A 13,261-nucleotide genomic window follows, 5' to 3' on the forward strand; every position below is an offset into this window, starting at 1 on the left:
TGTCAGCTATTCTGGAGCCTCCCCCTGAATTATTGGCCATTGATTTTAAATTTTGGTTTTAGGTTTGTGTCGACTCTTTTTATAGTTATGGTTAACTTGGTGATAATTTTGTTGATTTTTAAAGTGTTTAGATTTTGAATTTGATTTAGGTTTGTATTTTGGATTTTGGTTTGGTTTATTCGATTTTATATAATGTATTTTTTCTTTAGGTATATAATATTGATTAAGTCCTACTTGCGTGGTCAGACACGCTTTCGGAACCCAAGCTAGATTGGTTGATTTATATTGGGTTATTAATGATTTGAAGGTTTTATTTGAATTCGACTTATATCCTAGTCCGGTTTTATTATAACATGCTTTTTGATTATTCAGGATTAAGTCTAAATTTTTTGATCTTGTTGTGAATTTTTCTAACATTTCTTTTAAATTATTAATCTCATTTTTTAATGATAAATTGTCCTCCTCAAGTGTTAGATCTTGAGTTGGATTTGAATTTTTGATTTGTTCCTTGAGGTTTTGATTTTCCTCAAGAAGTGATTTGTTTTCATTTTCTGTTTTAATTAATTTATTGTTTAAACAGGAAATAATTCTAAAAAAAAATTTGTTTAAATTAAAGTATACCTCATTTGGGCCTTCGGAAACGAGTACGGACTCGTGGCTTGTTTCGGGTTCAGACCCGTCTTCATCTTCCAACTCGTCTTCTGTTTTAGCTTCGTGGGCCATCAGTGCGAGGTGGCTCTGATGTTTCTGTTCTTCTTCCTCCGATTCGTCCGAGGAGTCGTCCCACGTTGCTTTGAGTGCCTTATTTTTGGTTGGCTTCGGTTTGTCGAACTTCAGTTTTGGGCATTCGTTCTTGTAGTGTCCCTTTTTATTGCAGCCGAAGCAAGTAACGTTCCTTTGTTCTGTGGGAGAGCTGATCTTTTGAAGGTCCTTTTTACTGAGCTCCTCTTTCTCCTGGTGAACATTTTTCTTACCAAGTTCACCAGGTGTTCTTCGTCTTCAGAGTCTTGGTCGGAATCTTCTTCAAATTCAGGCTTGCTTTTCTTTTCTTTGGTGGAACCTGCAAATAAAGCTATACCTTTCTCGGCTCCAGCATTAGTTTGTTCATGTAATTCTAATTCACAGAAAAGCTCATCTAATTTTAACTTAGAAAGATTTTTTGAAATTTTGTAGGCATCCACTATTGATGCCCACAAACTATTACGTGGAAAGGCGTTTAATGCGTACCTTATTAAGTCTCTATTTTCCATCTGGTGGCCTATCGCATGAAGCCCGTTGAGGATGTCCTTGATCCTCGCGTGGAGCTGATTCGCCGTTTCTCCTTCCTGCATTTTTATATTAAAAATTTTATTTAAAAGCAGGTCTCGTTTCGTTACCTTGGCGTCGCTCGTTCCCTCATGCAGCTCGATCAATTTGTCCCACAGTTCTTTAGCGTTTTTGTGTGGACCGACTCTGTTTAGTTCTTCTCTTGTTAATCCGCACTGTAGAGTGTTGATCGCTTTATTTTCTGTTGATGCCTTTTTCTTTAAGTCTGCTGTCCAGTCTTCAGGATCCAGTAAATTCCCGGAGTTGTCTACTGGAATTTTGTAGGGTCTCGTAATGCTCATCCACTGGTCGAAGTCTGTCTTGAGGTAAACCTCCATCCTCTTTTTCCAGTACGAAAAATCGTCCCCGTTGAAGAGTGGAGGGCGTACTGTGCTGAATCCTTCTGTCTGAGACATTTTAGTCCTTCGCACAGACGAAAGAAAAAGAGACAAAAAAAATCCCAAGACTTGGTCTTGGATTAGTAGTGCGGGACGAAAAAGTAGTAGACAAATCTAGATTGGTGTTGCACCAATTTAGATTTAATTGCAAAAAAAATGATATACCAGTTTAGAATTTAAAAAAAAATTAAGAGGAATAAAAAAAAAACAAAGGAAAGGTTTCACCCCCAGTCTGATTGGTGGTTGCACCAAATCAGAGCGGAACCTGGCTCTGATACCACTTGTAGGACCATGATCGTTCGATAGAGGGGGGGTGATATCGATTCGAAAAGTTGAGTTAAAATACGCAGCGGAAAAGTAGATAAACACAGTTGTTTTTACTTCGTTCGGAGTCTGTGACGACTCCTACTCGAAGGCCCGTGGTCCTTGACCACTTTCGTTGGGCAATCACTATCAATTCGAATATAGTTACAAAATAAGTACAGGAAATGCTAGTGAAAAAATATCGACAAGGAAATTAACTAGAACTCGAAGGAGCACTTTGTCGGAGCTTGTTGGCGTCGCAAGAACGTAGAGCAGCAGGACCAGCAATAGCGGAGTTCTCAGATACAAAGATGATTCTGAAGCTCCTGCCTGGGGCTTCTTTTATATGTTGCTCCGGGCGCCTGGATTCCTTCCGGGCGCCTGGAATGTGACGTAGCTGCTTAAACCGAGATGCTCCACGTGGTGACGACTTGGCTAGATATGATTTGCCTTCCGGGCGCCTGGATCCCTTCCGGGCGCCCGGACCTCCGGCGCCCGGACCACCTTGTTCCAGAAAACTCCTTTTTCCTGCAAAACAAAGTTAGTCCGAGGCAATATATTTCCTGCAAAATAGATTGTTAGCGCATTTTATAATAGTATGAATTAGCACAAATAGTATGACTTAGATTCCGTCTTTCCGAGACCGGAATCTAGTCACGATCTCGACTTAGACATCCGAAATGGATCTAAGCCGGATCGACGCCTAATGTTCCCTTCCCGGGAACGCGTCCTCGCAGTCACTCCCCTCCAGTGACTTACCTCACTTACCTGCCAGACGTCTGGTCAGCCCTTCGACCCGTCTGGACTTCTCGCCAGCTATCTAGTCAGCACGTCGACCTAGCTGGACTTCTTGCCAAGCGTCCGGTCAGCCCGTCGACCCGCTTGGACTTCTCGCCAGCCATCCGGTCAGCCCGTCGACCTGTCTGGACTTCTCCTGCACACTTGATCAAAGTGTCAGACAACAACAAAACTAACTTAACCTATTTGTCATTCATCAAAACCTAGGTTAGACCGTTAGTGCTACCCGCACCAATAGATACGTTTTACATTTCGAAATATTTAGAAACAATTACATTGGAAGAATTATTCTCGACATTTGAAGTGCACGAATCAAGATGTGCAGGAATGAAGGAGCCCAAAAACAACGTCGCCCTCAAAGCATCGAGAGACGAACCTGATTCAGAGTCTTCTCTCGACGACGAGGAAATGGTAATGATGGCAAAACGATTCAAGAATCCTTATAAGTCTACAAAAACTAATCATCCGCAGGGTAGAAAGAAAAAGACCATCCGCTGCTATCACTGCGACAAAGAAGGGCACGTCAAGGACAACTGCCCCCAAGCTAAAGAACAAGGACAAAGATAAAGATAAGAAACTTGTCCAAAAGCGCAAGGCATTAAAAGCGACGTGGGATGATACGCCGTCCGAATCGGAAGTCAAAGCCTTCTCCAGACTTGCACTAATGGCAAGTCATCAAGACGATGACTGCGAGTCAAACTCTTCCGAAATGAGCATCGAGAGCATCGATGAAGGGGGAGCCACGTCGGAAGAGAGCAGCAATTTAGGGGGAGAAATGGACAACGAGATCGACAAGGTAAGTCAGGTACGATCTCTTGCTCCCGACAAACTATTTAAGTTTATTAAATTGTTAACTAAGGATTGCTGTAAATTAGAAAAAGAAATTAAGAATTTAAAAATAATATTAGATAAACCTTGCCCAATAGAAGAATTCGACAGAACTAAATTAAAAAATGAAAAATTAAAAGTAGAAAATGATAATTTAAAAGTACAAGTAAATAACTTGAAAAACCATGCATGCTCATCTAATTCCAATGTTAGAAAATTTAACAATGTAAATTGGTATTTTAGGTATCATAAGGGACAAATTAGGAATATTTCAAAAAAGATATGTCCCTAAGAAATTCTTAATTAATTCAGTTGGCTGGAACCTATATTGGGTTCCTAAGTCTTATTTAATCTAAATTTTAATCGGATGTAGCGCTCTCAGCGAGAAAATTAAACAGTGAGTTTCTTTATTAGGCTTTGTCTAAGGAAGTGGTTATTGCTCCAATAACTAAGAAGGCCTAGTGCCTCACCACGACTTGGAAGTCAAAATATTGAAATAAAATGTTTAATTAGCTTTCTGATAAAGTATTAAGGTTGAAATTTAATAATGCTTTAAAAAGTTTTTTTTAACATTTTTTTTAAAAGTTTGTCAAACATTTTTTTATCCCTAAAAATTAAATTATTTTTGCATAAGTTAAAATTTCTTTTAAAATTAGAAATGTCTGCTTAATTTTTTTTTACTTAAAGTTTTACTTAGAAAATTTTCTTACTTAGAGTTTTCCTAGAAAAATTTTCTTACTTAAAATTTATTTAGAATTTTGTTTTACTTAGAGACTCTTTATGTGAAAATTATTACAAAATTTGTCAAAGTTTTCAAATTTTTTATCCTTAGAGTTTTTCCTAGAACCCCAATTTTTTATGTGATCAAAGGGAGAGAAGGAAAAGTATAAGTCTAGGGGAGGTAGAACAAATTTTCTATCTTTTTTGCACTTTATTGCAAAATTAGTTAGTTTATTTTTATATCTATTTACCCTAGCTTAACTTGGGTTGCTCACATCAAAAAGGGGGAGATAGTTGGAACTCTAAGGTTGTTTTGGTGTGATCAACAAGTTAAGTTAGGTCATGTGTGTTTTTAACCTTGTATCTAAGTGTGCAGGAGCTTAGGAGCACAGGTAGTCGAGCGGAAGATGCAGCTAGCGAGAAGGATGACACGCGGTGCGTCCGAGGGACGAGGTGTTACGAAAGAGTACACCGGCGGACGAGAAGGAAGCGTGCGATGGTTCCGAGGGACGAGAAGCCAGAGTGGTAGACTACTCGGGGAGCAAGAGACACAGCTAGCGAGAAGGTCGGCACTAGGTGTGACTGAGGAACAAAGACTGCGGATGAGTACGCTGGCGGACGAGAAGGAAGCACGCGACAATTCCGAGGGATGAGAAGACCGAAAGCTGGGTTCGGGTGAGCCCTATTCCGGATGGTAAAAATCACCCAAGTGAGCGGAATCAGAGCAGAGGGCCCGGACTAGAAAGTCAACTTGGTTGACTTAGGGGTCTGGGCGCCCGGAGTTGGAATTTATCCAGATCACGGTCAAACCGCGATCCGTGCATAGGGGATAAAATTTTATCCCTCCCAAGGCGTTTGGAACCCTTCGAGGCACCCCGATCAAGGCTATAAATACAACCTTGGTCCAGAAGCTTTAAATCAACTCAAGCAATTCATTTCCAACACTTGTACGCTTTATTTCTAGATTAGTTTCTCTGTTTTACGCTTCTGTGCTGTACGAGGCTTCTCCACCTGAAGGAGATAGTTAGTGTGACACTTTCCTTGGATTAACAACCTCCCCGGTTGTAACCAAGTAAAACATCCTTGTGCCTCTACTTTCTGTTTTAGTTTATCACTTTTTTATTTTACAAGTGTTAATTTAAGAAAAGTCGAGAAGGGTTTTCGTTTTATTATTTTTGCAGGCTATTCAATCCCCATTCTAGCCGGCCGCCGCGGTCCAACAAGTAGTGTTGTCAAATGGATCAATGTGTGACGAGACGAATTGGCCCGTGATAGGTCAATCATTTAGTGGAGGTGGGACAGATTGACTCATTATCTTGACTGATTGGGAAATCTCCATCCCAACTCAATTAAAGGCGAATTGCGAATTAGGTAGGCTGACTCACGGACCCAAAAAAAAATATCATATTTTTAACATTTTACTTTGTAAAGATTTCATTAATCAAATATATTCAGAAATAAATATTTTAAATATAAGTAGACGTAAATAACTACACATGTTTGATAAAAAGTACTATTTTATTTCAAAATTATAATATAAAAAAGATAATAAATTGACATAAAACTTAGCTTGTATGTGTTTCTCAACCGACAGGTTAATCCAAGCCTGTCGCGGGCTGACCTACGTGGGTTGCGAGCCTAGACGGGTTGATCCATGATGAGCTTGGATTGATAAAATTTCAACTCAATTCGCTTAAATTACATGACGGGACGAGCTAATCTAGCGGGCCAAACTAAAATTGATAGCTCTAGATACTAATAGTACAAGAGTTTGCTTACATCAATCATTCTCGAAATGTTTGCCTAAATGGAATGTTCAAACAGTGCCCAGTGCCATTAAACAACCAACTCAGGGTGGGTCAACTATTCAAAAATTTATAATATGATGATCGGACTGGTCCGTCTTCTTAGTGAGTTAAGAAATTTCTAACTCAATCCAAGATAGATTGTGAATTAGATGGATCAATGAGCCCGTAAAATATATAGATGGAGTCTATCAAATTATGTGATCCTGTCCAAAATTTGGGTCAGACGAAGGCCGACGGAGATGGCGTCGGTATTCACGGAGAGGCGACTTTGACGTACCCTGTGTATGCGCGTCGGAAAAGCTAACCTCCACGTGGAACCCCAAGGTTTGTAGTATGAGATCTGGTGGTACTCAGACTCTGCACACACTCGGGCAAGCACATGGAGCGTTAGAGATAAAAAAAAAAATCAGGGAAAAAGTCCTCGGCGTAGACCCTCATACACTCAAGTCAGGTCCTTTTCCCCGGAAAAGTAGTGTACGATGGAAGGAAAAAAGAACTGTTTAAGATGAGTGCGGATGTGTGCGTACCTGTCTAAGGAAGAGGATCTTTTTATTTATATGACACTGCATACCTTTAGAGCTTGACCGTTGTCAGAGAATGTCGGATGTTAGGGCCTGTCAAGTGAGAGAGGATGTACAATAGCCTCCTATTGGTAGAAGAAAGGTTCCTCTCTCAAGGAGTAGCATATCACTGGAATATTCCATGGTGTCTGGCAGTTATTCTCTGACAGGAGTTTATGATTCTCTGACATTGTTGTCGCTTAATATTTTCCGTTCCGCATAGGTTCAGCTACAGCCAGCTCGGGATGACCGTTCAGATGTGCTACCAGGACTGAGCTTTGATGATGAGCTATGATGAACCGATTGGGTTTTAGCTGAGACTGTGGCAAGGGACACATCTTTCACAATTTGACTGTTGAAGAGTCGGTCGGGAGTTGTCTTAGTAAAAGTACCAAGACCATCTACAAAGCCCGAGCTGGAAAAATCCGATCAGTCGAGGGTAGGTCAAGAACTAGTTCAAGTTTCATTTTATGTCTTAGATCTGAGGACCTGCCTTGACTGTGACCAACAAAAAATTATACAGCTGATGACGCGAGGCGGTCTAACTCCTGTCTTTCCTTGATTGTTGACTGTCATGTATTCTTGACTGTTGACTGCTACGTCATCTTGACTTTTAACGTCCTGACTTTATCATGTCTCTCGTTTACGTACCGTATCATTACGGATTAAATATGTCACATTTAGAGTTGTCAGTTTTGATGGATCCTATTAAATTGATATGTTCCGTTTAATAATTTAAACGAATTAGATTAAGATTTTACCAATATATTTTTAGGTGGGCGATAAAAAAACATTCCTAAATTAAACTAAAAATTTTAATAGACTTGTGGGCTCAAGCCGTACTCTACAGGCAGATCAATTCGATAGGCTCCACACAAATTGACTCTAATTGTGTCGCATGACATTTATAAGATTTCATCCTCTAACCAGTGCTACGGAGAGATTGAAAACAATGCTAAACTAAAAGCAAATGACTTTTAGAAGAGATTCCTAGAAAATACCAACTGCTCAATTAGACAGACAAAATACAAGAAGAATGAATAAGTTTTCGCCAACGTGTGTCTCACGATCGGATCATATGAAATTTATTATACAGTCTTATCCACATTCGATAGAGAAAATAAATAGACGGATCCAAAATGTCAAAGTGAATAGTGATCGATCATTAAAAAAAAAGTCAAGGGATCCAACTTTTGGGGACCAGCCGACAATTTATTGTAGATGACAAAAAATAATTCAAATAAACAATGCTCTATAATATTTTTATTTCATTAATAATTTGAAAAAAAATAAAATATATATTTCAAGTTAAAAGGCACTATTTTGATAATAAAATAGAAATATAAAAACCGTTTTTAATATTTAAGAAAGTGTTAAACTTTGAGATAGTATTTTTCTATCTGTGTTTGTAGTTCTCAGCCGTCAAGGTCAACGATAGTGGATCGATCCACTTGGAGACGGTACACGGTCATTCAAAGCTGCCCTATTTCTTCCGCCCCCTCCCTCCCTCAACTCCAGTCATACAAAGCTGCCGACTCCGTCTCACAGTCACTCACTCACTCTTTGAGCTGAGACAATGAAGGCAGTCCTCATCTGGCCTTCTCTGCCTCTTTTCCTCCTCTTCATTCTCCCACGGCTTCACGCCCTTCAACTCTGCACCAATTCGAGTAGGTTTTCAATCTTCTCCTTCCTCTCACATCAGTTCAATTCGAGTGTGTTGTTTTTGCTTGGTTTTGAACTAAATCCGGGATTGTTCTGTTCCAGTGGCGCCTGTGGCTCTGAATACTCCTTTACCTTTCTGCGGATACACTGGCAGCAGCTGCTGCAACGCCACCGAAGACCGCGAGCTCCGGCGGCAGTTCGAGGCCCTGAACGTCTCCGACACGGCATGCGCTGGCGCGATGAGATCGATCACCTGTGCGGTAATATGTTGTCATCATGGCTCAATCTATATGTATCTAAAGGATACACTTTTTTTGTGACTCTAGTTTACCATATTCACTCTTCAGTGACGCTAGTTTTATGTTTTTTCCTGTTTCTTTAACTAGTTTCCTTATCACAAAAGTGCAGTTACAAAAAAATCTTCTATTTATTTCAGATATGTGATCCGTATTCTGCTGAATTGTTCGATACGGGTGCGAGGCTTGGGACAATTCCTATTCTATGCAACTCTACTGTCTCAGCAACCTCTTCACTTGCTAGGGTCTCCAACCAAAGCTTTTGTAAACAAGTTTGGGATTCTTGCAACAACGTAACAATACAGAATTCTCCATTTGCCGGATTGCGATTGCCGGTGTCGTCTGCTAGACTCAACGATATCTGGCATTCTGAAGCAGATTTTTGTGAAACATTCGGGGGTCCATCAAGTGACGACACTCTATGCTTCGATGGTAACTCAGCCTCATTTAGTAGAAGCACAGCCTCACCCAACCCAAAAGGTCTTTGCTTTGAGAGAATTGGAAATGGATCTTATCTTAACATGGTTGCCCACCCTGATGGCTCTAACCGTGTCTTTGTATCGAATCAAGCCGGTAAAATATGGTTAGCTACTGTCCCTGAACACGGATCAGGAGGGACATTGGAGATTGATGAGTCCGACCCCTTCCTCGATTTAACTGATGTTGTTCACTTGGACGCTCAATTTGGCTTGATGGGTCTGGCATTCCACCCCAATTTTACGACTAACGGTCGGTTTTTTGTTTCATACAATTGCGATAAGCTTCAATCAACAAGCTGCTCTGGAAGATGTTCCTGTAATTCTGATGTAGGATGTGATCCTTCAAGTCTTGGCAGTGATAATGGTGCCCAACCATGTCAATATCAGGCTGTTGTGGCTGAATATACTGCCAATAGCTCCTCAGCAGCACCTTCCATAGTATGTATCGACAAATGTCTTTGATTAAGAAAAGTTTTTTTTGTTCTTCTTTTACCTTGTATGTCTAGAAAATTGCAATTGAATCGCACGTATCGATTCTAGGCAACTAGTGCCAATCCACAAGAAGTAAGGAGGATCTTCACTATGGGCCTTCCATTTACAAATCATCATGGTGGGCAAATTCTATTTGGACCAGCAGATGGCTATCTATATTTCATGATGGGAGATGGTGGAAACAAGGGGGATCCGTTCAACTTTGCTCAAAACAAGAAAGCTTTGCTCGGAAAAATTATGCGACTTGACATAAACAGCATTCAAAGCAAGTGTCTTGGCAAGCTTATTTTGTTTCTTTAACTCCTCCTGCACCTAGTTATAATACAAGCTACGATCTATTTAATTCAATAATACACCAAATCCTAGTGTGAAGTATCTTTTTTGCATATACTGACAAATGAACTATATATAGTGCTTATGTATCAAAGTTTTTGGAAGACTTCCATAGCACTTTGATATGCGTTTAGTATTGTGAAAAAGCTTAGATAAGAGGACATTTCTACTACCTATATCATGAGAGGAAATATCCAATGGAACTATTAGCTATTCTAACTTCTACTGTCTATTTACAGGTGAGAGTCAAATAAATGATCTTGGTTTGTGGGGGAATTATTCCATTCCAGACGATAATCCTTACACAGTCGATCATGGACTAGAAGCTGAGATATGGGCCTTTGGTCTGCGGAACCCATGGCGATGCAGCTTTGATTTAGAAAGACCTTCCTATTTTTTCTGTGCAGATGTTGGCCAGGTGTTTTTCTCCATCGATTATCTTGTCTTCAATCGTTTTTGCAACTTTGTTCCATTTGATCTTGCAAGTTTTGATCCTTTTCTTGCATTTGGAAATACTGTTATGTAATTCTTCCAAACAAGTTTGCCTTCTGAAACAATGAAGTGCCTTTAGTTGCCAAAGATTGGTATGCAAATTGATTCGAACAAAATTACAGGAGGTGTATGAAGAGGTAGATTTGATCACCAAGGGTGGAAACTATGGATGGCATGTCTACGAGGGTCCTAATCTTTATATACCACCATTGTCTCCCAGAGTCAACATGTCACTTAGCTGCATAAACCGAATCTTCCCTATCATGGGTTACACCCACTCTGATATAAACTCGACGATGGGCTCTGCATCGATCACCGGTGGTTATGTCTACAGGTCGATGATAGACCCTTGCTTGTATGGAAGGTAAGTTAACTGTTATACTGAATTATGTACTTTAAATGCATCGGTTGGGTCCTTGTCTAACAACTTAAGCTTCAGACTAAACTTGGGATCTAATTGATCATATCAAACTGTTGAGATACAGGGGATTCAACAAAAAAATTAAAGCTTTAGTTCTTTAAACAGGTACTTGTATGCAGATCTATATGGTAGAGATATTTGGGCAGGCGCAGAGATACCTGAAAACAGTGGAAACTACACCAGCACCTTGATTCCTTTCAGCTGCGCCAAGAACTCTCCGATACCGTGCGATGCTGTCGCCGGAAGTCCTCTTCCAAACTTAGGGTATGTATATTCATTTGGGGAAGACAACAGAAAGGATGTCTTCCTGTTAAGCAGCAGCGGTGTGTACAGAATTATTTCTCCTAGCCACTGCAACTACAGTTGCCCATTGGAGAACACCACTGGGACCGGGAGTTCAGCTCCTGGTCAATCTTCATCTGCACGCCGGACCGATGGGCTGCTGGGGAGGGTGGTGATGTTGCTGTTTTTGCTGCTCTGGTGGATGTTTTAGGCCTCTCTTTTTTGAATAGAGTCAGATGGTCTCTAATACTGTGAACTTTTTAGGCCTTCCTTTTTGAGTGTCGAAACTTGTTTGATTTGTATTGAAAGATTGCAGTGCGAGTGTTGAAATGTTCTTGATTTCAATTGAAGAATTGCAAGTGAAAGAGAATGATGCTGAACAACTTGCTGTTATCATTGTGATTTCATAGATTTGATTATGTTTTATGCAATCTAAGTTTCATTTTGTTCCAGCTTGTGGCACTGCACCCTGTTTGGGTTATACCGAGCTCATCATGTGATAGTTAAGCACTGCACTCTGTTTTAATGATAGTTTTCACTTTCAATTTCTTGCAACAATAGATAGTTTTCAAGAATTCTCAAATCATTTGGACAAGCAAGATTTATTCTTCTCAAACAATACCACACTTTAAAACAACACCTGCAGCAACGGTGCAATAACTAACGCGCCTCTGTTTCATGACTGCATTAGAATCAGCGCCGCGGACATAGCAGAGAGGCGAAATAGCATCTCCGGCGCAAGAGCACATCCCTTCGGGTCCGCCGCGCTGTGTCGAGGGTCGGGCGCGGGAGCCGAACCGGAACCGACGACTGCTCCGCTTCCAGCACCAGCACTGGCTGGGACAGGGGACGCCTCAGTCGACGCAGCGGGGGCGGCGGCAGAAACTGCGTGCGGCTTGGCGATCCTGATGTCAACCTTCTGGCCGGCGGCGCAGTGGCCCGGGACGCCGCATAGGAAGAAGTGGTGGCCGCGGCGGTTGAGTGTAACGGAGTCGTTGCCGGTGGTGTAAGTGGCGATGGGCGAGGCCACGTTGCACGCTTTGTAGTTCTCCTTGCTCACCTCCAGCACGTTGTGGAAGTTCTTGTTGTACACGAACACTGCGCGCATGCATTACCACATTAGTAATTTGTTCATCATCTCTAAGGAGAAGAAGAGCGCAAGGTTTAGAATGGCTTGCCAATGGTGTCTCCTAAATGGACGTTCTTGGTTACAGCCCACGCAGTGTAGTTTGGACTCCCCAGAATGGTCCACCCCGCCGCATCGCCCACCTTGTAAACCGCCGCTTCCGAACGCCACCCGACGCCGGCCGCCACCGCCGTCGCCACCACAGCGACCATTACCATTACTTTCTCCATTTAGTAGAACTAAGAAAAAGGCAACAATCTCTGGCTTTTGGCTTCTTCTTCCTAGACTATCTCGTTGCAGAGGCGGTGCTGGTGCAAAATTAATTATAAGACCGAAAAAGGCCATTATGGCCTGCCTTTACGTGGGTTTCACATCAACCTAAAAAATTTGAACGATATCTGGCCTGATTCAAATGAGATTGAATCATGTAACGTGAAGAGAAAGGTTTAGATTTCACAGTGCAGGCGGAGAGGAATCATGATCTTCAAATTACATCGAGATTGCTCAAACTGCAAGATTCTTGTTTTTTTTTTTTTTGTTTTGTTTTTTAAAGTTCTAGTGGAGTGGTTTTGGTTTAAAATAATTAGTTTTATCTTTTTATGACATTTAGTGGTCCTTTTGTTATTGTCGGCCTATCTGGCAGAGCCCATTCGGCCCACTCCAACCATCTCAGTCCTCATGATTTTATTTGTTATTTTTATTTTCGAAAATAAAATTGGAAGAAAAAATAAAATTCACATCTTAGATTTTCTGATTATCCATCACCATTGGCCCGGGATTCTATGTATAATTTACTCATAATAAGTTTTTATAAAAGATCGTACGTTAACTTTGGTGCTCTACACGACAAATCTACCGTCACCTATATAAAGATAAATTAAAAAATCGACATTCTGCCTTATTTCATTTCATTGGGAATCAATCCTTTCGCATTTCTTCAAATTTACAGGGCTAATCA

At 40.8% G+C, this 13,261-nt stretch overlaps 2 protein-coding genes across 2 annotated transcripts; one reads left to right on the forward strand and one right to left on the reverse strand.

Annotated features, from left to right (window-relative positions):
* The first annotated feature begins 8,153 nt into the window (after positions 1-8,153).
* LOC122038265 (HIPL1 protein-like) lies at positions 8,154-11,608 on the forward strand. The gene is made up of 7 exons (XM_042597911.1): positions 8,154-8,387; positions 8,485-8,642; positions 8,819-9,595; positions 9,698-9,914; positions 10,222-10,400; positions 10,597-10,838; positions 11,001-11,608. The coding sequence occupies exons 1-7, from the start codon at positions 8,297-8,299 to the stop codon at positions 11,386-11,388; spliced, it is 2,052 nt and encodes a 683-aa protein (XP_042453845.1). The 5' UTR covers positions 8,154-8,296; the 3' UTR covers positions 11,389-11,608.
* Positions 11,609-11,783: 175 nt separating this feature from the next.
* Positions 11,784-12,590, reverse strand: LOC122012037 (mavicyanin-like). Its single transcript, XM_042568486.1, has 2 exons — positions 12,356-12,590; positions 11,784-12,275 (listed from the first exon to the last, which is right to left on the reverse strand). Exons 1-2 carry the CDS (start codon positions 12,531-12,533, stop codon positions 11,854-11,856), a joined length of 600 nt encoding a protein of 199 aa, XP_042424420.1. The 5' UTR covers positions 12,534-12,590; the 3' UTR covers positions 11,784-11,853.
* Positions 12,591-13,261: the final 671 nt, after the last annotated feature.

Source organism: Zingiber officinale, chromosome 1A (assembly GCF_018446385.1).
Source record: "Zingiber officinale cultivar Zhangliang chromosome 1A, Zo_v1.1, whole genome shotgun sequence".
NCBI classification, from domain to species: domain Eukaryota; kingdom Viridiplantae; phylum Streptophyta; class Magnoliopsida; order Zingiberales; family Zingiberaceae; genus Zingiber; species Zingiber officinale.

Coding starts and splice junctions, on each gene's coding strand:
- LOC122038265 (XM_042597911.1), top strand. CDS start 8,297: ATGAAGGCAGTCCTCATCTGGCCTTCTCTGCCTCTTTTCCTCCTCTTC. Junction 8,388..8,484: donor TCAACTCTGCACCAATTCGA/GTAGGTTTTCAA, acceptor GTTCTGTTCCAG/TGGCGCCTGTGGCTCTGAAT. Junction 9,596..9,697: donor CCTCAGCAGCACCTTCCATA/GTATGTATCGAC, acceptor TATCGATTCTAG/GCAACTAGTGCCAATCCACA.
- LOC122012037 (XM_042568486.1), bottom strand. CDS start 12,533: ATGGAGAAAGTAATGGTAATGGTCGCTGTGGTGGCGACGGCGGTGGCG. Junction 12,276..12,355: donor CCATTTAGGAGACACCATTG/GCAAGCCATTCT, acceptor GCATGCGCGCAG/TGTTCGTGTACAACAAGAAC.